The 22,236-nt window shown below is 38.6% G+C and overlaps 1 protein-coding gene across 1 annotated transcript in view; it reads right to left on the minus strand.

Annotated features, from left to right (window-relative positions):
• CDK13 (cyclin dependent kinase 13) overlaps positions 1-22,236 on the minus strand; it is a gene marked incomplete at its 5' end in the record, with an annotated part of 142,766 nt that overhangs the window by 108,707 nt on the left and 11,823 nt on the right. Inside the window, 1 exon segment of the mRNA XM_006172158.3 lies at positions 233-895. Within this exon segment, the coding sequence (XP_006172220.2) occupies positions 233-895 (663 nt within the window).

Below are 22,236 nucleotides of genomic sequence, written 5' to 3' on the forward strand. Positions count from 1 at the left end.
CTTTCCCTAAAGCAATGGTAATTTTTTCCTAAATTTCTTAGCATAAACTTTAATTTTGTCATCTTACAGGTAATATGCCTCATTTTACAATATGCATAATAAAGAGAATTCATTCACATTCTCTTTTTAACTGAAGATTTTTGAGGGACATTAGGAGAATTCAAATTACTTCTCAATTCAAACCACTTCTTTAAACAAATTTTTCTTTGACGAATTTTCTTTTAGCACTTACCTATCAGCATCTTTATCTTCAGGCAGCATTGGAGGCAAAGGTAATGGTGGTAACGTAGAGGTCACTACCACATGTTGCTCCTTCTCCTTGGCTCCTAAGCTTGGTGTAAGTGGTTTGGTTTTCTCTTTAAGAGACACTGGTTCTTCCTTTGTAGCAGCAGATTTACTCTCCTTCCCAACTACAACTGCTTTCTTGGTGGCTTTATCTACAATCAAATTATTGTCTACCTTTGTTACTTGAAGGGGTGGCTTTGTTTTTGCCTTGTCATTTTTTAAAGTTCCACTACTTGAGGGAGAAGGCGCAGGCGCAGGCTCAACTTTAAGTTTCTTCACATCCTTCACGTGGTTGGTTTGTGATGCACTGGCACCAGTTTCTGTGTTCCCCTTGGTAGGTGTAGAAGTGTTTGAAGACTTTGCAGCTTTGGCAGCAGCCTCAGCAGCCTTAGCTGCCTCAGCAGCTTTAGCTGCCTCAGCAGCTCTTGCTGCCTCTGCAGCTCGTGCTTTTTTATTCTTGTTCAATTCAGCTGCCAGGCTACTCTTCAGAGTTAGTGTGCTAGGAGAAATGCTAGAATGACGACTTCTGGATCTAGATAATCTGTGCCTGCTACGAGATCTTGAATGCCTAGATGAATATGGGCTTCTGCTTCGGGATTTGGCAGACCGTCTGGTGGAAAATAATTAAGAAATCGTAATTCAGAAGAGTTCATCTTTAAATTTACAAAGACAATGCTAATTCTTATCTGTGAAATGAAATACAAATTTACTTAATAATTTCAAAATCATACCACAGTTCTGTAGAGAAGTCTCAAAAACTGTAAGTATTTTACGGTGGTCATAGTTTTCTTGAAAGTACCTTGCCTTGGTCTTGCTTTGGCCTAGGAATGCTCAAAAGTGAGGCTGGATTAAACCATACCTCAGAAAGAAGAAATACTGTCAAAATTAATGGGAAAAATGTGACAAGGCATTGCTGCTGTCTCAGAAAATGGGAACAGACAATGAGGATATAATAACTGTACCAGCAGCAGGGTAAAGTCTGACCAATCTTTTACCAGGGAGATAGTTTTCACATCTCAAAAGTTACTCTAGGGACCAGCAGATAGCATAATGGTTACATCACTGGATTCCTATGTAGTTGACCACGGATTGAGTCCTGAAACCAGTGACTTAAAGCCATGCCAGGCACATGTGCGTGAGTGCCCAAAATCCTGAGAGCTGACTAGAGAAGGGACTGCAGTGTGGCCACCCCTCGACCAAGGAAGTTATTTCTTACTTTCTGTCTCTCTGTCAAGTACATGCACCCTATTAGCAAAAATCTCACACACACAAAAAAAGTTACTCTCACCCATAAGTTAAAAGCAAGCAGGGAACCAGCAGTTAGCGTAATGGCTATGTCGCTGGATTCCCACGTAGTCGACCGCGGTTCGCGTACCGGACCCGGTGGCTTAAAACTCATGCCGGGCGCGTGTGCGTGCGTGCCCAAGATCCCGAGAGGAGAATGGAGGAGAAGGGATTGCGGCGTGACCATCCCCCCTGGGGGGTGATTTCTCGCTTTCTGTCTCTATGTCTCTCTCTGTCTGTCTGGCGAGCGCACACGCCCTATAGCGAAAATCTCTCCAAAAAAAAAAAAAAAAAATGAAAAAGCAAGCAGTGCTCTACCTAAAGCAAGACTGAAAAAGGCAAAACCTACCACTAGGCAATAAATAAAAAGTTTCTGAGGGTTCGTTTAAAATAAAAGTTTAAGAATAACATTTATTTAAAGTATGGTGTCAACTAAAGTTTCTTAAAAAAAAAAAAAAAAAAAAAAAAGCACACTACCAAGTGAAATGAAGCTGAGCTTTCCAAATCCATACCTTGTCAAAACTAAAAATACACTCAACAAGACAAAGGTACTATGATAGTATTGATACTTATACATATTATCTCATTTAATGCCCACATTAACTCCCAGTAAAATATAATCAGTTAACAGATAAGAAATTTAGTCTAAAATACTATGCTACTTTAAGTCAATCCCACACTTGTTAGTAGCCGTGCTAGTTATTACCTTATTGCTTCTGCCCTAATCCCACATACTCTTCTCTCCTAATTTGTGCCCAAGGACACCAACACCAACAGATGCATCTTCTAGGTTCCGATATTGTCTGGTGCTGGCAGAAGATTGGAATGCAGAGAAAGACTGGATTATTTTTTTCCCAGCTCCCTTGCTCCTCTTGGTCACATTTTCCGGCAGAAGCTGTGTTCCTTCATCACCGTGGCTCCTGTCAGGCACCCTTGCTCTCCACAACTTTCACCGGGTTCTGATACAGCCCTACATTTTCTTGCCTCTTTCAGCATTCTCTATTACGAACGAAAACACTCCACATGGGTTCCCTTAACACTTAACACCTTTTCAGTCCCTTTATTAAAATCTCGTGACCCATACTGGTTTCTGTTTCTTTCTAAAACCTTAAGTAATCTAGTTATATACCAGGTCTAAACCCCAGATTTTTTCACTCTAAAGTTTAATCTAAGATTAACACTATTAAAATAATTAACATGCTTCCAAAAAGAGTGCTTACCAAAATTTGGAGAAATTATGTACATAAGGCAAATGAAACAAACAAACAAAAACCTCCTCGGACATATCATTAAAATCAGCAGAAGGAGGGACCAGCAATTGCGTAATGGCTATGTCACTGGACTCCCATGTAGTCTACCGCAGTTCAAGTCCTAGACTCGGTGGCTTAAACTCACACCAGGCACGTGTGCATGCATGCCCAAGATCCCGAGAGGAGAATGGATGAAAAGGGATTGCGGTGTGGCCATTCCCCCTGGGGGGTGATTTCTTGCTTTCTGTCTCTCTGTATTTCTGGTACACACACGCGCCCTATAGCAAAAACCTCGGGGGGGGGGGGCAGAAGAAAGAGAAATAGATATTTTTACTTACAGCTGATGTTAATACAGTGTTCAGTGAATTATTTAGGAACATTCTACAATCTCAGTATAAAATCAAAATGAAGATATGGTTTATGATAAACTCTAGGGACCAGCAGATGGTATAATGGTTACGTTGCTGGACTCCCATGTAGTCAACCAGGGTTCGAAACCGGCAGCTTAAAACTCAGGCTATGTGTATATGCAGTACATGTCCAAAATCCTGAGAGGAGAATGGAGAAGGGACTGTGGGGTGGCCATCCACTCAGGGGGTGATTTCTGACTTTCTGTCTTTCTGTCTCTCTGTAAAAATCTTTTAAAAAAGGTAAACTCTAATGCAAATTCAACTTCGCCCTCGTTCTTTCAAAAACAAGTAGGTACATCCTAGTATTCAGCATTAATCTAGTGCTTCACACAAACCCCATACTTTATACACAGAAATTTATGTTAAGATTACCTTAGTGTGGGAGAGCACTGGTCTAGAACATATTCTAACACTTGCTTATTATTAAATAGTCGTATACACTAATCATTAAGGTCATTAAGAAGCTTACAAATATTAATGGAAATGAAAGGAAAGGTTTGGCCAACTGTATGATAAATTGGTTGTAAGCCAGTTTGGCTAATTGTGAATGATAAATTGGTTATATTAAAGCCAAAGTGTCATAATATGAAATGTTCAATGCATTTTAAATTTCCTCTCCCCGCAGACTCTGTTGAGCTCAAATCAAGTCTGACCTAGTAAGTCATGTATCTACCCCTAATCAGATACTGATGTGTAGCCAAAAGGTAAGCAGCAGACAAAAGCAGAGGCTATTCTCTCACTGATGCTAACAGTATATAAATAAGACTTAGGGAGACACTTTTTTTTAAGAGGTTTTTGCTATAGGGCATGTGCCCTCGCCAGACAGAGAGACAAAAGGCAGGAAATCATCCCCCCAGGGGGGATGGCCACTCCACAATCCCTTCTCCTCCATTCTCCTCTTGGAATCTTGGGCACGCACGCACACTCGCACACTCGCACACTCGCCCAGATGAGTTTTAAGCCACCAGGTCTGGGATGTAAAACGCAGTCAACTATGTGGGAGTCCAGTGACATAGCCATTACGCTAACTACTGGTTCCAGGAGACGCTTTTTTATTTTTTAATTTTTTTTATTAAGATTTTTGTCATAGGGTGTGTGTGCTCACAAGAGAGAAGAGGGATACAGAGAGAGAAAATGAGAAATCGCCCTCTCTCCCAGAGGGGACAGCCATGCCACAATCCCTTCTCCTTCCTTCTTTTGGGATTTTGGGCAGGCACACACACATACCTGGTCTGATTTTTCAGCCATCAAGTTCAGTACTCGAAACACAGGCAGCTGTGTGGGACTCCAACACCTTAACCACCATGCCACCTGATGGCCACAAAAACAACTTTTCTAAAATCAACTTTCCTACATTAGTAAGATTCTTGTCATTGGTTTCTTACAAACAAAACATATAAAAGAGATGATATTTAACTGGAAAACTTATGATCGGTAAATATCACCTAAGAGATAAAAGGCCAGCAAGGTGCTGTGGAGGTTAAGGTGGCTGGATCCCACATGGCCAACTGCAAGATTCAAGTCCTGGATGAAGCAGCTTGAAAACCATGCCAAGCACAAGTGTATGCATACCCCAAAACCCTGACAAGCAAAAGGAGAAGGGATTTTTGGCAAGGCCATTGATTTCATTCTCCCTCTCTTCCTGTGTCTCTCCAGTGAACACAACACAATTACTTTCTCTGGACTATTACTGTCTTTAAGATAGAATCTATGAGAACCAGCAGTTAGCGTAATGGTTATGTCACTGGCCTCCCACGTAGTTGACCGTGGTTGGAGTCCTGGACCCGGTGGCTTACACTCACGCCAGGCACGTGTGCATGCGTGCCCAAGATCCCGAGAGGAGAATGGAGGAGAATGGATTGCGGCATGGCCATTCCCCCTGGGGGGTGATTTCTCGCTTTCTGTCTCCCTGCCTCTGTCTGTCTGGCGAGTGCACGTGCCCTATAGCAAAAAAAAAAAAAAAACTCTCCAAAAAAAAAAAAGAAAAAAGAATCTAAGTTATAGCTAAAGACCTAGAAACTAATTCTGCTCTATAAAGAGGAGAATGGAGGAGAATGGATTGCGGCATGGCCATTCCCCCTGGGGGGTGATTTCTCGCTTTCTGTCTCCCTGCCTCTGTCTGTCTGGCGAGTGCACGTGCCCTATAGCAAAAAAAAAAAAAAAACTCTCCAAAAAAAAAAAAGAAAAAAGAATCTAAGCAAGTTATAGGTAAAGACCTAGAAACTAATTCTGCTCTATAAAAAGGATACACTGTGAATGACTTGGTTATAGTTTTGATCACTATATCAGTTGAACTCTAGGTACACCCTCCATTCCTTTCCAACTCTACCATTTCTCTACCAAAGTTTCTGCCAATCCATTTAATGTTCCAGTGAACTTTCTCTCAAATATTGCAAACATGCAAAAATAAATAAATAAATAAAAACTCTTAGAATATACTGGGATGCCGGAAAAGTAATGACATATTTACTTTTTCTATGGGAAAATGCATGATTACTTTTCCAACAACCCAATATTTACTGTTTCTAATGAGTATGGCTTGTAACCAAAAATTAATATAAATAAATATAAAACAAAACTCAAGTTATTTTTACTAATGATTTAATACTTTAGCCATGAAAAGTTATGAAGATGAGAGAAGCACATCTCTAAAACTATATAGAACAAATTATAATACAATCTTATTAAAATAATTAAAATGGAGGTAAATAGCAAGTCTGACCTTGTTTTATACACAGGATTTTTCTTCTTTAAAAAAATGTGTTTTGGGGGGTGGGGGGTCCCATAGCCTGAAAGATAAGGTGGCTGGTTCTGACATGGCTGACCATGCAGTTTGACTTCTAGACCCTGAGGCTTGAGAAATATACTCTAGGCACATGTACATGTGTGCCCAAAATCCTGAAAGGAAAGAGAAATGGAGAAGAGACAGAAGCAGTCATGCCCCATAGAGGGGGGCTTTCTCACAACTCTCACTCTATGTTTCCTCTCTCTAGCTAGTGCACAAGCCCTCTGGCAAAAACTTCTGGGAAAAAAATTTTGTTATCGATTTAACGCTGAATTTACAATGAACGCATAATTAGCTGTTTGCTTGTTTTTGAAAAATTTTTATGCTTCACCGGTTCTTGGCTAGTATTTTAAATTGAAACAAAACTGAAATACAATAACTGCCTACACTACAGTGTATAATTTGATAAAGTTTTACATACATATATCTTCATAAAAACATCCCCACAATCAAGGCAGCAAAGACTACTGGACCTCTTTAAGAGACCTTTCTGTTTATAACAGGTTTTTCCAAATTTACACAGCACAAACTAGAATCAAGATTTAAAAAACAAAAAACAGTATCCTGAAACCCAACTGGTTAGTGCTCATTGTTAATTAGGTTAGTAAGTGTCCCTTGGAGAGAAAATATGGTTTACTGTTCACTTAAATATATATACCACAAAGTCTCTCCCCCAAAATCTCTGTAAAGTATGCCTAATTAACCAACACAAATTCTGTCAAAAGCTGTGTGCCATCACTCCTATCAAGCACCCTAGTTTTCCAGAGCCCTGACCAGGCTTCAATATTTTGTCCCTTTGACCTCCCCTTTTACTAATGAAAACATCTCTAACTGTACCCCATCTCTACAGTCCCTTTATTAAAGTTTTTTTACCTGAGCTGGTTTCCATTTCTTGCTAATCTTGACTGATCTATGATCTAGTTTTATGCCAGGTCTGAAACCAGATTTTTCAGCTTCCAAAATCCAAAACTTTAGCTTCTTAAAAAATTTTATTGTAACTATATCCAATTCATCATTAATATAAAATACTACATAACACCACAATCCAATAGAACTTTCTGAGATGATAGCAATGTGATGTCCAATACACTAGCCACTCTCCACATTTTTTAGCCTAATTTTTTCAAACTTGTTTATTGCACATGCTAATAGCAGCTGTGTCCATTTGAATACCTTGTTAATGCCCAAAGATGGTATGAAAACACTTAAACTAAACAGTGATACATAAAGTGGTATTTACTTTTTCAAAAACCTCTCTCTCTGGGACCAGCAGGTGGCATGGTGGTTAAAGCGCTGGACACTTCCACATGGCTGACCATGGTTCGAGTCCTGGACATGGTGGCTTGCTTTCCCCCTTTCCCTCTTTCTCTCCCTTTCTGTGTATCTCTCTGGTCAAATTAAAATAAAATGAATGAATAAAAGTAAATAAATAATTATTTTAAAAATATATTTTAAAAAAACCTCTCTCTCTCAACTATCCATTTCACCACTTTCTCAGTCAAAATTCTAAATGTTTCGGGGACCAGCAGTTAGCATAATGGCTATGTCACTGGACTCCCATGTAGTCGACCGCAGTTCGCATCCCAGACCCGGTGGCTTAAAACTCACACTGGGCGCGTGTGCGTGCGTGCCCAAGATCCCAAGAGGAGAATGGAGGAGAAGGTACTGCAGCGTGGCCATCTCCCCTGGAGGCTGATTTCTCACTTTCTGTCTCTCTGTCTCTCTCTGTCTATCTGGCGAGTGCATGCGCCCTATGGCAAAAACCTCTCAAAAAAAAAAAAATTCTAAATATTCCTATGTACCTTGTCATGTAATGTCACAAAAGTCTTATTAACTAAAAATAGCACTACAGCAGTCCCTGAGATTTGTTTCAAATCTTCCTCCACCTTACATAATCCATACTATTAGATTCAAAATAGTGTTCCCATCATATCTATCAGCATCAGCAATTAAGATATGCCAAGTGAAGACACCTTTCTGTAATATCTACTTCTTGCTATTCTCTAATTTTAATTTCCCTACCCATTTACCCAGATTAGATATCTTCTCAGTTTTCTGTAGCCCATACCAAATCCCAGCGATTCTCATTTTACTTTAGTCTAATTCACATTCCCTGTAGCCATACCCTCTGAAAGTTTCTTATTGCTGCTATAATAAAATACCACAAACTTAGTGACTAAGACCACCACAAGTTTATCTTACAGTTCTAAAGGTCAAAAGACCAAAATGAGTCTCAGTTAGCTAAAATCAGCATGTCATTGTATATTTATTCCATCTCGATTCTCTTTTTTAATTGAGACAGATTTTTTTTTTCTATAGGGTACATGTGCTTGCTAGAGAGACAGAGAGAAAGAGACAAAGTGAGAAATCATCCCTGGAGGAATGGCCATAACACAATCCCTTCTCCTCCATTCTCTGCCCAGGATCTTGGGCACGCATGCACACATGCCTGGCTTGAGTTTCAAGTCATCAGGTCTGGGACTCGAACTGTGGTCAGCCATGTGGGAGTCCATCAACATAATCATTATGCTATCTGCTGTTCCACCATCTGGATTCTTTTGAGAGAATCCACTCCCTTGACTTTTCCGTCTTCTACAGGTTTGCCATATTCCCTGGTTCACAATCCCACGATACTCCAGCCTCTGCTTCCATCATCACATTTCTTCTCTCCCTCTGTTTCTATTATCACATGGCCTTCTCGGACTTAACCCTATAGTTTCCCTTTTCTAAAGACCCTTGTCATCACAAAGGATTCGGCTAGGCAATTCAGCCTCATCTCTCCATCTCAAGATCTTTATTACCAATATTTTAAGTTTACTCAAGTTTATTTCTTCAATGCAAGAGAAAAAGAGACAGAGACAGACACAAGCACCCTGCAACAGGGTCTTCAAATTAGAATACATTCTCTACTTCAGCCAGCCAGAATCACACGTGCGCCTAGAATTTACAGGGAAAACTCAAGATGCAAACCTGGGACTAACTTATCATATGGCTTCAGCACTGCCATTCACTGCATTTATTGCTACATCAGGGGCCAGCCTCAAGATTCTGAATTTAATTGTCTATAAAGTTCCTTTTGCCATGTAAAGTATCACAGGTTCTACAAATTAGGATGTAGATATTTTAGGAGCAGGGATACATTAGCCCACCACACCCTCTCTTCCATTGTCAAGGCCACTGTTCCATTTCACCTCATTACCACCTCCCCTAGGTTACCATACCATCCTAAAAAATAACGGACCTCTTTATATCCACCCTCTCCCTACTCCAAATATTTCTACAGATAGTCTAAGCAAATTAATCTTCACTGATTGGTAACTATTACATATCCCAAATTCACTTTCTCTTCTAAGTAGTTATTCCAAATCTTAACAGCTTTCTTCAAATCCACAACTCCATTCCAAAAGTCTTCTCATAATATTTATAACTTTATTTCCTATTCTGCAGAAGACGACTAAACAAGATAAAATGATGGTACACCTTGATACCATATCTTTATCCACCTAAGTACTGTGTATTTTTCTCTTCTTCCAGTTAAAGCCAAATGTTCACTCCCCCATACACTTCTCAAACTACTATAGCCTGGCTTATGATCAGACTGAAATTACTGAGGTGACCAATGACCTACCTTTGGAAAAAATAAAAATGTCACCATTTGTGATGACAATATTGACCATACCATCACAAGCACTTCTTAACTATTTCAATTTCCTTCCTTTTTCCTAACTACTTACTTTTCCTGATACTTATTTCAACAGCTGTTTCTGCCCCTTGGGTTTCCTCTCCCTCACTATATTCATTCTCTCACAATAATTTAATTTACACTTACGTATAGCATAAATGATTATCTAAATATTGATCCTCCCCACAGTCAATTATCCCACATGTACCCTTTCACTACAATATAGATAAAACTATCAAGCTTTCTTTTCCAACTCCTTTCTCTTTCTCTTTAAATAACCCTATTTTCAGACAATGGCACTCATTAAAATAGCAGAAACCAGAAAGTTACCCTACATTTAACATGTTCCCTTTCCTCCCTTCCCTCACTTCCAAGTCCTGCTAACTCTACATCTTCAGCATCTCCAATTTTCCAAGCTCTTTATCCCCACTCTTACTATTTGGTAAGTCCTCTACCATCACTTGCATGATGTCTCTGTTCTCACCTTGATTGAGTCTCTACCCTTTCCAATTTACCATCCATACTGCCACTTCTACCACATTTTTTTTTATTTTTTTTATTTTTGGAGAGGTTTTTGCTATTGGGCGTGTGTGCTCGCTAGAAAGACAGAGAGAGACAGAGAGAGAGAAATTGAGAAATCCCTGGGGAGATGGCCATGCCGCAATCCCTTTTCCTCCATTCTCCTCTCGGGATCTTGGGTACGCACGCACACGCAACCCGGTGTGAGTTTAAACCGCTGGGTCCAGGACTCGAACCGTGGTAGACTACATAGGAGTCCAGCAATATAGCCATTATGGCAACTGCTAGTCCCCATACTGCCACTTCAACAATCATTCAGTTTATTCCTCTACCAAAACCTTTCAGCCTTGACATGCATATAAGCATTCTAAAACATGAAATAGCAGGCCTAGTATGTTTCTCTCATATTCCTCTTTGCCTTCTTTACTAAACAAAGTACTTTGTATCCCAGCAAATATCTACCACCCTCCCTTATGTCAGGGAGCCAGAGACCTAGTTCCTTGTCTATCACACTTTGTTCATTTCTCAATAAAATAAAGACAATTAAATAATCTATCTTTTCCAACTAAACCTAGATCAGTATATCTTCATAACCTTGACTTGTAGCATAAAATTGACAATGGCAGATGCTCAAGAAATACTTGTACAATTAAGCACACAGCTGATAATATTACTAATGAATAGAATCAATTTTCTTAGTTTGGTATCAAGGTGCTGCATAATCTAACTTAACCTACCTTTCCTTATTGAATATTGCTTCCATGCCTTTACTCCCACAGATGTGCCTAACTGAGAATATCCTCTTCCCCTCCAGATCTGCGCAAGTTTTAGCAATCTTTCAAGGCCTACTGCAAGAGTCTTGCCTTCTTAACAAAGGCTTATCATCCCAACTCGAGGCAGGAAACAAGCTCTCCTTTCTTTGAACCCACATAGCAGCCGCCTTCTGTTTTATCACTCTTAACTTTGTATTTTAAACATCTACCACATTGTCTACTAGCCTGTACCCTTTTTGAGAAGCAAAAAACAGGTCAAATTCATTTTTGTATCATTCCACAGTCCTCAGCATACACAGTACCACACAGATGGTAGTTTTTCACTGAGAAACAAATATACCACACTGAACCTCACAGTTTACAAAACACATGTATAGGCATTTTTCATCTGACTTGCTCTTCAAAGAATCAAGTTATTAAGAAAGTAAGAAGGAAGACTTAAGGTACAGTTAAAAAATTTATTTAGAGATGAAGACTCATGAAGAGTTAAGAGTCAATAATCAATCCCGTCTACCAATTCAGAGCCAGGCATGATTTACTGCTATCACATCACTACCACTTTCCCCTTAATTTAATTAATTATTATCTATCTTTCATGGGTTGAGCTAAAGACCAAACTGCTCTGTATGCTCCCCATTTTCTGAAATCATATAGAACTCGTCACATACTGTCTTGTTTTTCACGGCCTTGTCTTTTTTTTCTTTTCTTTTTTTTAATGGTTTTTGCCAGAGGGTATGTGTGCTCATTGGAGAGAAATAAGAATGAGACAGAGAGAGAAAGTGGAAAATCACCCTCGCGGGGATGGCCATGCCACAATCCCTGTCACACCGCAATACCTTATCCTTAATTCTCCTCTCAGGATTTTGGGCATGCACACACATATGCCTGGTGGTGTTTCAAGCCACTAGGTCTGGGACTCAACCTGTGGTTAACAACGTGGGAGTCCAGTACCTTAACTACCATACCACCTGCTGGCCCCTATGTCTTTCAAAAACATAAATTAGATTATGTCATGTCCTTGCCTAAAACTCTTTCACGATTTCCCAATGTGCTCTGAATATAAAACTAAAACTCGGGGCTGCAAGGTGGTGTGGTGGTTAAGGGCACCAGACTACCACGTTGCTGACTACAGTTCAACCAAACCTGGTGGCTTGTTTTCTCTTTCCAAAAAAAGTCAAATTAAAATAAAGTTCAATAAAATAATTCTAAAAAAAAAGAAAAAAAAAAACTAAAACTCTCTATTGTCACCCACGAGAGCTAAACTGTCTCCACTTTATTACAACCTTTTCTACTCTATGCTCCAGTCACACTAGCCTCTTTTCTGAGTCTTCAACTAGTCAAGCTTCTTCCTGACTTGGTGCCTTAGCATATATTATTTTCTTTTCCTAGGGTGCTTAGATCATCATATGGCTGGTTCTTTCTCATCATTCCAATATTAATGCACATATTATTCATTAAAAAATATTATTCGAATATTTCTTCAAGCATAGTATATGTATGAGGAAACTATTGTCACAAATAACACATACTACAAAAATATTCTAATATCCTCTTTTCTTAGCCCCTAAAACAGAAATGAATAGTTATACATGCCTGTGTATAAGAAGTCAATCCAGGGACTCTAGAATTTTTTCTGCCACCGAACTAAAGACTTAGTTTTAATTTTTAATTAAAAAAAAAAAACTGAGTATTTATGAAAAACTTACAAGGTAAATACTTTATGGACTACATGCTTTCCCTCCATGATTGGGAATAAGATAAAGATGTCTACTTTTTTTTTTTTTTTTTTTTTAAGTTTATTTCCTTTGAGAGAAAGAGCAATAAAGCCAGGAACTGCCAACAAGGTCTTCACATCATGATACACATCCGATTCCAGACAAGCCTGGCATGCTCAGGGAGGTCCTGGAACACAAATCCAGGACCTTTCCCATGTCAGACAAGTTGCATTACCATTGCTCTCCACTGAGTCCCACACTTCCACTTGTGTTTAGCATTGCAATTAGACAAGAAAAAGATACAAAAGAAATCAAGATTAGAAAGAAAGAAGTAAAGCTATCTGTTTTCAGGTAACATAAAATAATCTTATATATAAAAAATCCTAAAGAACTCACTAAAAAATTAGAACTAAATAAGTTAATAAGGTGGTAAGATTAAGATTCATACTGAAACATCAATCATATATGCTAGCAATGAACAATCAAAATAAAGAAAACAGCATCCATCATTACAAAGCCTTAGAAAGAAAAAATATAAAAATTTACCAAAAGAAGTACAAAACTTGTTTCTGAAAACACAAAATACACCAAAAGATATTAAGAAAAATCTAAAAGGGAAAGAAGTCTAATGTTCACATATTAGATGATGGCTAAACATTATTAAAATGCCTCTTTTATTGTATGTTCCCACTTAATATATACTGTGTCTGCACTCTAAAAAAAAAAAAGAAATATATATTTGAAACCATACTGCTTCTGTTGTTATAGAGTCATAAAATTATACAAAATTATAAGAAATATTTCAAACATTATCTTTAAAATTCAGTATTTTGAAATTTTGAAAGTTGTTTATAAACTATCAAGAACTATGGAGTATGAGCTAAAGTTTATTGATATGTAAAGTAAATGTTTGTGGAAAAATGTAAAAATAAATAAATGAAAGAAAAAAATGTAAAAAATAAATAAATAAATAAAGTCAATTTTAAAGGCAAAACAAAACAAAACAAAAAATGCCTCTTTTGCACTAATTGGCAAGCTAGTCCTAAAACTCCAGGGGAAATACAAAGAACCCAAATACTCAAAACAACCTTTATGTTTTTTAAGCAGTCCAGTTTGGGGTTCAAACCGTGGTCGGACATGTGGGAGTCCAGTGACTTAGCCACCATACCACCTGCTGGCCTTTAAAAAGAACTATGTCAAAGGACTCACTCGGAAGACTCATACTTCTTAATTTCAAAGTTACTACTACAAAATCTGAGAAAGCAAGACTTTGTGGTACTGACGTAAGGACAGACATATAAACAAATAGAACTGAACTGAGAAATAAATCCTCACTTTTACAGTCAGCTGATTTTCAACAACTGTGCCAAGACAGTTCAAAGGAGAAAGAATAGTCTTTTCAGTTAGTGATGCTGGGGCAACTAGTTATTCACACACAAAGGAATGAAACTAGACTCCTTTCTCTAAGCATACACAAAAACTAATTCAAAATGAGCCAAAAAGAACTAAAACTATAAAACTTTTCATAAAAAATAGAGGAATAAATCTTTGTAACTGTGGATTAAACAAATCCTTATTACAATGTAACACCAAAAGCATAAGCAATAAACAAGGGGGACAAGCAGATGGTATGATGGTTATGTTGCTGGACTCCCACATAGTTGACCACAGTTCGAATCCCATACTCGGAGGCTAAAAACTCATGGTAGGTGTGTGTGCATGTGTGCCCAAAATCCTAAGAAGAGAATGGAGGAATGGGATTGTGGCATGGTCATCCCCACTGGAGGGAGATCTGTCACTTACTGTCTCTCCATCTCTCTCTCTCTGGCAAGCACATGCACCCTATAGCAAAAATCTCTCTCTCAAAAATAAAAGTAAAGGCCAGCACAGTGGTTAAAGTGCTAGACTCCCACATGGCCGACCATGATGTGAGCCCCGGACCTGGTGGCTTGCTTTCTCACTTTCCCTTTTTCTCTTTGTCTCTGGTCAAAATAAAAATAAAAACAAATAAAATAAACTAAATAATTCTAAGGAAAAAAAAAAAGGAAGAAGAAAAAATAATAAACTGATTTTCATCAATGCTTCTGTGCTTTAATGGACACTATCAGCAAAGTGATAGAACGAGAAAAAATATTTGCAAGTCCTGTACCAGATAAGGAACTTATATCCAGAATAGATAAGAACTCTTAAGATACAATAAGACAACCCAATTATTTGTTTGTTTATTTATTTATTTTTATTTTACCAAAGAGGGACAGAGTAAGAGAGAGGGAAAGTGAGAAAGATAGCCACCAGTTCAGAGACTCAAACTACAGTCAGTCATGTGGGAGTCTAGCACCCTTAACCACCACACCACCTGCCAGTCAGACCCACACAACCCAATTTTAAAATGGATAAAGAATTTGAATAGACAGTTCTCTGAAGAAGACATACAAATGGACAAAAACAGATGAAAAGATGTTCAGCTTCGCTAGTATTAGGGAAGAGCAAATCAAAATCACAATGAGATACCACTTCAAACAACAGGATGGCTTATAATCAAAGACAATTTTTGTCAAGGATGTGGAATAAAGACAACTTTTGTGAAGAATGTAGAGCAATTAGAAGTCTCATACGCAGCTGGTATAAACGCCAATATGATGCCACTACTTTGGAAGAGTCTGGCAGTTCCTCAAAATGTTCAACAGAGTTACCATATGGCCCTGCAATCCTAGGTATACACCCAAGAGAATTAAAAACATACCTCCATGCAAAAACTTGAACACAAATGTTCACAGCAACATAAATTCTAACAGCCAAAAAGCTAAAAACCCAAAGCCCACCAACTGACAATAAAATGTGATTTACCTGTACAACAGAATATTATTTGGCCATAAAGGAAATGAAGTATTGATATATACAACACAGATAAAGCATGAAAACATTATGCTTAAATGAAATAAGTCAGTCACAAAACTCATATATACCATTCCATTTATACAAAGTATCCACAGCAGGTGGATCCATAAAGACTGAGTGGATTGGTGGCTGACTCAGTCCGGGTTTCAGGAGGGGAGGGGGGTGGGGACATGACAATTGGGAGTAACTGCTGATTATGGAGTTTCTTTTTGGGTTGATTAAAATGCTCTAAAATTAGTAGTGACAGTTACACAACTCTGAAAATACTAAAGACCAACGAGTTGTACCATTAAGAGTAAATTACATGACAGATAGTCAAAAAGTTCATGGAAAATGCATTTTATGAAAAAACTATGCATTCATTTCAAAATGTATTGCACCAAAATAAACTCATAATTTAATTCAATTTTCCCATGAACTTTCTAAAGTCCCCTTTATGATATGTGAACTGTATCTTATAAAGGTGTTATTTTTAAAACTATTATAGAAAAAAATAACAAAACTAAAGTAGTTTCTGTTTATTCTAAAAGTATACTCCTTTCCGTTTTGGTCCCTATGCCATATTAAAAGTAAAAGACTCATGGCTAACTTTTTGCAATCTGCTCAAGCAAACAAGTTCTAGTCCACTGAACACAAACTCTATGTTTCGCTTCATGTTTCACTGAACCATGCCCTGAGATGTATTTTTGAAGTAAGAAAAAGAAAGTAGGTAAGAGTAGAAAGGAGCCCAGTACTTGATTTGCACAAAAGCACATACTTTGATTAATTCTCCCCCTTAAAATTAAAATGTATCCACAGACTTATTAGACTCTGTTAATATTAACAGGATTTTTAAGACCCTGTGGTGCTGGACATTTTCTTATCCAAATCAATGTAATATAATTTGCAGGGTATTTACTATCATATGCTAGGCAGGCAAGGTTCTCAAGAGACACTAGGATTAAAATAGAAGCTTATGGGGTGGCATGGGGTAGCATACTACATTCCTACATGAAGGACTCTGTGGTTCAAGTCCTGGACCCAGCAGTTTGAAAAACATGCGGGGGGGGCAGCAGTTAGCATAATGGCTATGTCACTGAACTCCCATGTAGTTGACCGCAGTACTAGTCCCGGACCCAGTCGCTTAAACTGACACCAGGCACGTGTGCATGCGTGTCCAAGATCCTGAGAGGAGAATGGAGAAGGGATTCTGGCATGGCCATCCCCTTGGGGGTGATTTCTCACTTTCTATCTCTCTGTCTCTGTCTTCCTGACAGAGTGAGGACACGCACCCTATAGCAAAAAGATAAATAAATAAATAAAACACGCCAAGGAAACCAGGAGATGGTATAATGGTTACGTCACTGGACTCCCATATAGTCGACGTGGTTCAAGTCCCGGACCCGGCAGCTTGAAACTCACTCCAGAAATCCCAAGAAGAGAATGGAGAAGGAACTGCAGCATAGCCATCCTCCCAGGGGGTGATTTCTCACTTTCTATCTCTCTGTCTCTGTCTCTCCAGGGAGTACGCAAGCCTTTAGCAAAAGTCTCTCTTAAAGGAAAAAAAAAAAAAAGGAAAAACACGCCAGGTGCATATGTGCATACGTGCACGAAATCCGAAGGGGAAAACGGAGAAGCGACTGTAATGCTGCCACCCCGCCAACCGGGGGAAGGAGGGTGATTTCTTCTTTTCCCTCTTTCTCTGGTCTATAGCCTGGGGAGAGAAGGGAAACATGGTACCTACAATCCAGTAGTTCTTTTTTTTTTTTTTTTTTGGGGGGGGGTTTGTTTTTTTTGTTGTTGTTGTTGTTTTTTTGCTATTGGGCGCGTGTGCTCGCCAGACAGACAGACAGAAAGCGAGAAATCACCCTCCAGGGGGAATGGCCATGCTGCAATCCCTTCTCCATTTTCCTCTTGGGATCTTGGGCACACACGCACAGGTGCCCAGAGTGAGTTTAAGCCACCGGGTCCAGGACTCAAACCGCGGTCAACTAAATGGGAGTCCAGCGACATAGCCATTATGCCAACTGCTGGTCCCACAATCCAGTAGTTGAAGCAAAAACAAAATATTATAGAAATTCTCATCAAACTGTGCAAGCCAGAACTGAAACAAGTAAAAGTACTAAGAAAAAAAAAGTCAATTCCAGATTCCATACCCAGCAAAAATACCTTTCAAAATGAAGATTTTTTTAGACATGCAAAAACTGCAGACGTGCATTATAAGAAAAGTTAAAAGCTATCGCCCCTGCCAAAGAAAAATGACACCTCATAGAAACTGGATCTGCACGTAGGAAAAAAGTATGTCAATATTTAAGTAAATGTAACCTCTCATTTTAAAATGGTCTATCTCTAAATAATATACATGTCATACATACATAGAAATAAAACATGACAGTAGTTCAAAAGGCGAGAGGAAGAAGAGTGAAAGTATGCCACTGTAATGGTACATTATACATGCAGACTTTTTAAAGAAGTATATTGTAAATTCAAAGAAATCAGTGACTGTTAGGTGAACATTTCCTGAGGGGAACATAAAGCAAAACCATAGGAAAAAAGTACTAAATTGGATTTTGTTCAAATTTTAAACTTTTACTCTTCAAAGTTACTGAAAAAGAAAGCGAACCACAGACTAAGAGAAAATATTTGCAAAACATGTATCTATATCCAGAACATTTATACAGAACTAAGACAACCCAATTCATAAAAATATGAACAAAACATTTTATAAAATATTTATTTTATTTACTACTACTATTATTTTAAATTTGCTATAGGTGCATGCACTCACCAGAGACAGAAAGAGAGACAGAGAGAAAGTAAGAAAGCAAGCTGCCAGGCCCTGGACTCAAACAGCAGTGGGCCATGTGAGAATCCAGCATCTTAACTACTATGCCACCTTGCTGGCCCCAGAACAAAACATTTTGAGATACTTAGCAAAAGATATAAAGGATAAATAAGCATGTGGAAAGATGTTCAACACATTAATCATTAGGAAACTACAAATAAAGTCTTAGTGAAATATACACATCAATTATCATAGAAGGGCTAAAATCAAAGACTGACCCCAAAAAATGAAGTCTTGGGATATGAAACATCTTGCAAATACACAATTGACTGGGATGCAAAATGGCATGGTCATTTTAGGAAAAAGTATGGCATTTTAGAAAGTAGAGCATTCATTTACTACACAATACGGCAATCTCACTCCTAACTTACCCAAAAGAAACAGAAACAAACTATTTGTACTCAAATATTCAGTAGCTTTAGCCAAAAATGGACTACATATAAGACCTCACACTGTAAAACTACTAGAATTAAACACATAGGAAGTGCTCCAAGAAATTGGTGAGGGCAAAGATTTCTCGGCTGTGACCCCCAAAAGCACAGGTAACAAAAGCAAAATTAAGCACATGGAATTGTATCAAACTAAAAAGCTCCATTCAATACATCTATCAAAAACACCATGTTACACCCCATAAAGACATTTTTGGTTTATGACTGAAAGCATATATGTGCAAGTGATCAAGAGCAAGAAAGCACCTTTGACAGGGCCTCATTATGCCATGGTCCCCTCTGTTCAGTCACTTGTATCTTCAGAATCTTGGGCACCTGTGCACACACCTGGCATACTTTTAGGCCAACCCAGAGACCTGAAGTCAGGGTTGGTCATGTGGTTTCCAGCACTGCAGTCCAGTACATTACAGACTGTGCCACCTAAGTGGGACAAAAGGTACTGTACAATTATTAATACTGTTTTCTGTGTGTGTGTGTATGTGTGTTGTTTTAGATTTCTGACATAGAGCATGCATGCTCTTTGGAGGGAAAGTGACAAGAACCCCCCCAGGGGGATGGTCACATCACAATCCCTTCTCCTTCATTCTCCTCTCAGGATTCTGAGTACCCATGCACCTGGTGTGTTTTGCAAGCCAGGGTCCGGGACATAAACTGAGGAGTCAGACATGTGAACTCTAGCACCTTAACCACCACATCACCTGCTGGCCCAAGATACATTATTTACAAATAAAAATAAAATTTTAGGCCCAGCCTAGAGGCAAAGTCAGTAGCAAACTAAACTACAGTGCTGTATGCTATATGGCAAATTGTGAATTCAAATCCCCTGAACGGTCTGAAAAAAAACACAGGGTGTGTGCTTATATAAGCACAAGATCCTGGGGAGTTGGGGAACACTCCATGACAACATCTTGTCAAGACCTGTCCTCTCTCTCTCAATCTCTCTCTCTCTCTGGCACATGTGTATATACTTTCATGAATAAAACAAACTTTTATGAAAGAATAAATGAAAAATTTTAAATAATTTTTCTTTGAATGAGAGAGCATGTGACTAAGTGGAGGGGAAAGAGAGAGAAAAGGTGATTTGATAAGAGTCTCTCCTTTACAATCTTCTTTCCCAGCCTCCTGGTTAACGAGAATTATTAAGCCCACACTATCACAACCATCCTGCTCAGGTTGGTCCTAAATTTGGGCACAGGTCTCCCAAGTAGCCACAGCATTCCACAACAGCACCATACTGCTAGCACCACCACAGCTGGGCCTAAAATAAAGAATTTGAGTCTGTAAATGTTTTATGAAAAAATTAAAGGATCAAAGTGATATTTTAAAATTAAGCTAGATGAGGCAGAAAACAAGAGGAACTCAAAGAAAAAAGCCCCAAAGCAAGCAGAACCAACAAGACTGTCTCTAAATATAGAGGGCTGAAAAACAGCAAAAGGATTTATAGAACAAGCAATTCGTTAGAACAGAGAGAAGAGAAATAAGTGTTAAGTTTTGACATTGTATACTTGAAACTACTGCCATTTAAAATACATATGCACACATGTCCTCAAACAAATCAAAAACTTCTTAAACCATTACATAAATAAGGTTAAGAAAAAAGACAAACTCCTAAGAAACACTTGCTAATGTGACAATGAAGAATTAGTACCTCTAATACATAACAGATTTTATAAGAAAAACAAAAACAAAAGTGAAACAAAATATTAGAGTATCCAAGAGATAGGAAAATCTATTCAACTTTATTAGATACCAAAGAAATGTAAATAAAAGTCACAAAGGAGGGGACCAACAGTGGCACAACACTCTGAGGCTGACCCACACAGGAAGGTTACAAATTCACATCCAAAGCCTTTCCTGACTACACTTGAGCAAATCCTCAATCCAGAGTTGACTGAAGCTGGGCATAGATTGCAGAGTTAGGACCTGGTGGGGATGCTATGTTTGTCTCTCTCTCTCTGACGGAATGAAGAATTTCTTTTTTAATTTGCCAGAGGGCAGATGCATTTGCCAGAGGCAGAGAGAGAACCTAAGAACCAGCCCCCCACTGGGGGATGATCACGCTACAATGCCTTCTCCTCAATTTCGTACTCCTTTTTAGGATTTTTGAGCATACATGCAATATACAACCAACATGTTTTTCAAGTCACCAGGTCTAGGTCTCGAACCACACAATCAGCCATGTGGGATCCAGCCACCTTAACCACCAAGCTTCCAGGTGACCTAAGGAAAAAACTTTTTAATAAAGTATTTGGCAACTCTAAGTGTTGCTGAAACTGAAGAAATGGGCACTGTTGGAAAATACAAATTAGTAAAAGCCTTTTGAAGGGCAATTTGACAATCTATTAAAATGTACTAGTGTGTAGGGCTGTCCCTGTGGCATAGTGGTTAAGGGAGCTAGATTCCACTTTGCTGACCACAGTTCAAATCCCAGCCCCAATAGTTTGAGAAACTCCCTGTATGCAAAGCATGAAGTGCCAAAATTTTGACATGAAGGAAAAAGGATTGTGGCGCGACCACGCCCCACTAGAGGCACTTTGTCTGTTCTCTGTCTGGCAAGTGCATATGCCCTCTAGCAATTAAAAGAAAGAAAGAAAGAAAGAAAGAAAGGAAGAAAGGAAGGAAGGAAGGAAGGAAGGAAGGAAGGAAGGAAGGAAGGAAGGAAGGAAGGAAGGAAATACAAGTGTGTATACCATCTTTGCCTTAACAACTTTACCGGAAAAAAATCCAACCAAGAATAATGGAAAAATGTGCAAAAAAAATGTATTTGCTATAGATACATACACAAAGCAAAAAGAAAAATTTTTTTAGGTTTTTATCATAGAGCACATGTGCTTGCTGGAGAGACAGGGAGAGAGAAATTAAGAAATCACCCCCTGGAAGGACGGCCACACATAATGTCATCTTTTCCATTCTCTTCCTGGGATTTTGCGTGCACACGTTTGGCATGATTTTCAGTCAGCCAGCCATGTGGAAGTCTAGCACTAAAGGACCAAGCCACCTGCTGGCCCTAAATAAAAAATCATAAAAACCAAGTGTTTACGAATATGGATTTGACCAAACAAGTTACAATGCTGAACTCACAGAACGGAATGCTAGAAGCCAATAAAAAGTTAATTCTATATAGGACAGGGTACAAAATAGCACTGTGGTATGTTCCTGTTTATGTAAAATAATGCCTGTTCAAATATGCATAAAGAAATCTAGAACATTCATCAAAATGTCAAGGGTGATCATCTCAGGTTGTTGGACTTAGGCCAACCTTTTCATCTCTTACAGTTTCCTGAACAAATGAGGGTTTGTTTTTTTTTTTTTTTTTTTTTGGGGGGGGGGGGTTTTTTTTTTGGGGTGGGGGGGTTTCCCGC

This window comes from Tupaia chinensis, unplaced genomic scaffold (genome assembly GCF_000334495.1).
Source record: "Tupaia chinensis unplaced genomic scaffold, TupChi_1.0 Scaffold000088_1, whole genome shotgun sequence".
Lineage (NCBI taxonomy): Eukaryota > Metazoa > Chordata > Mammalia > Scandentia > Tupaiidae > Tupaia > Tupaia belangeri.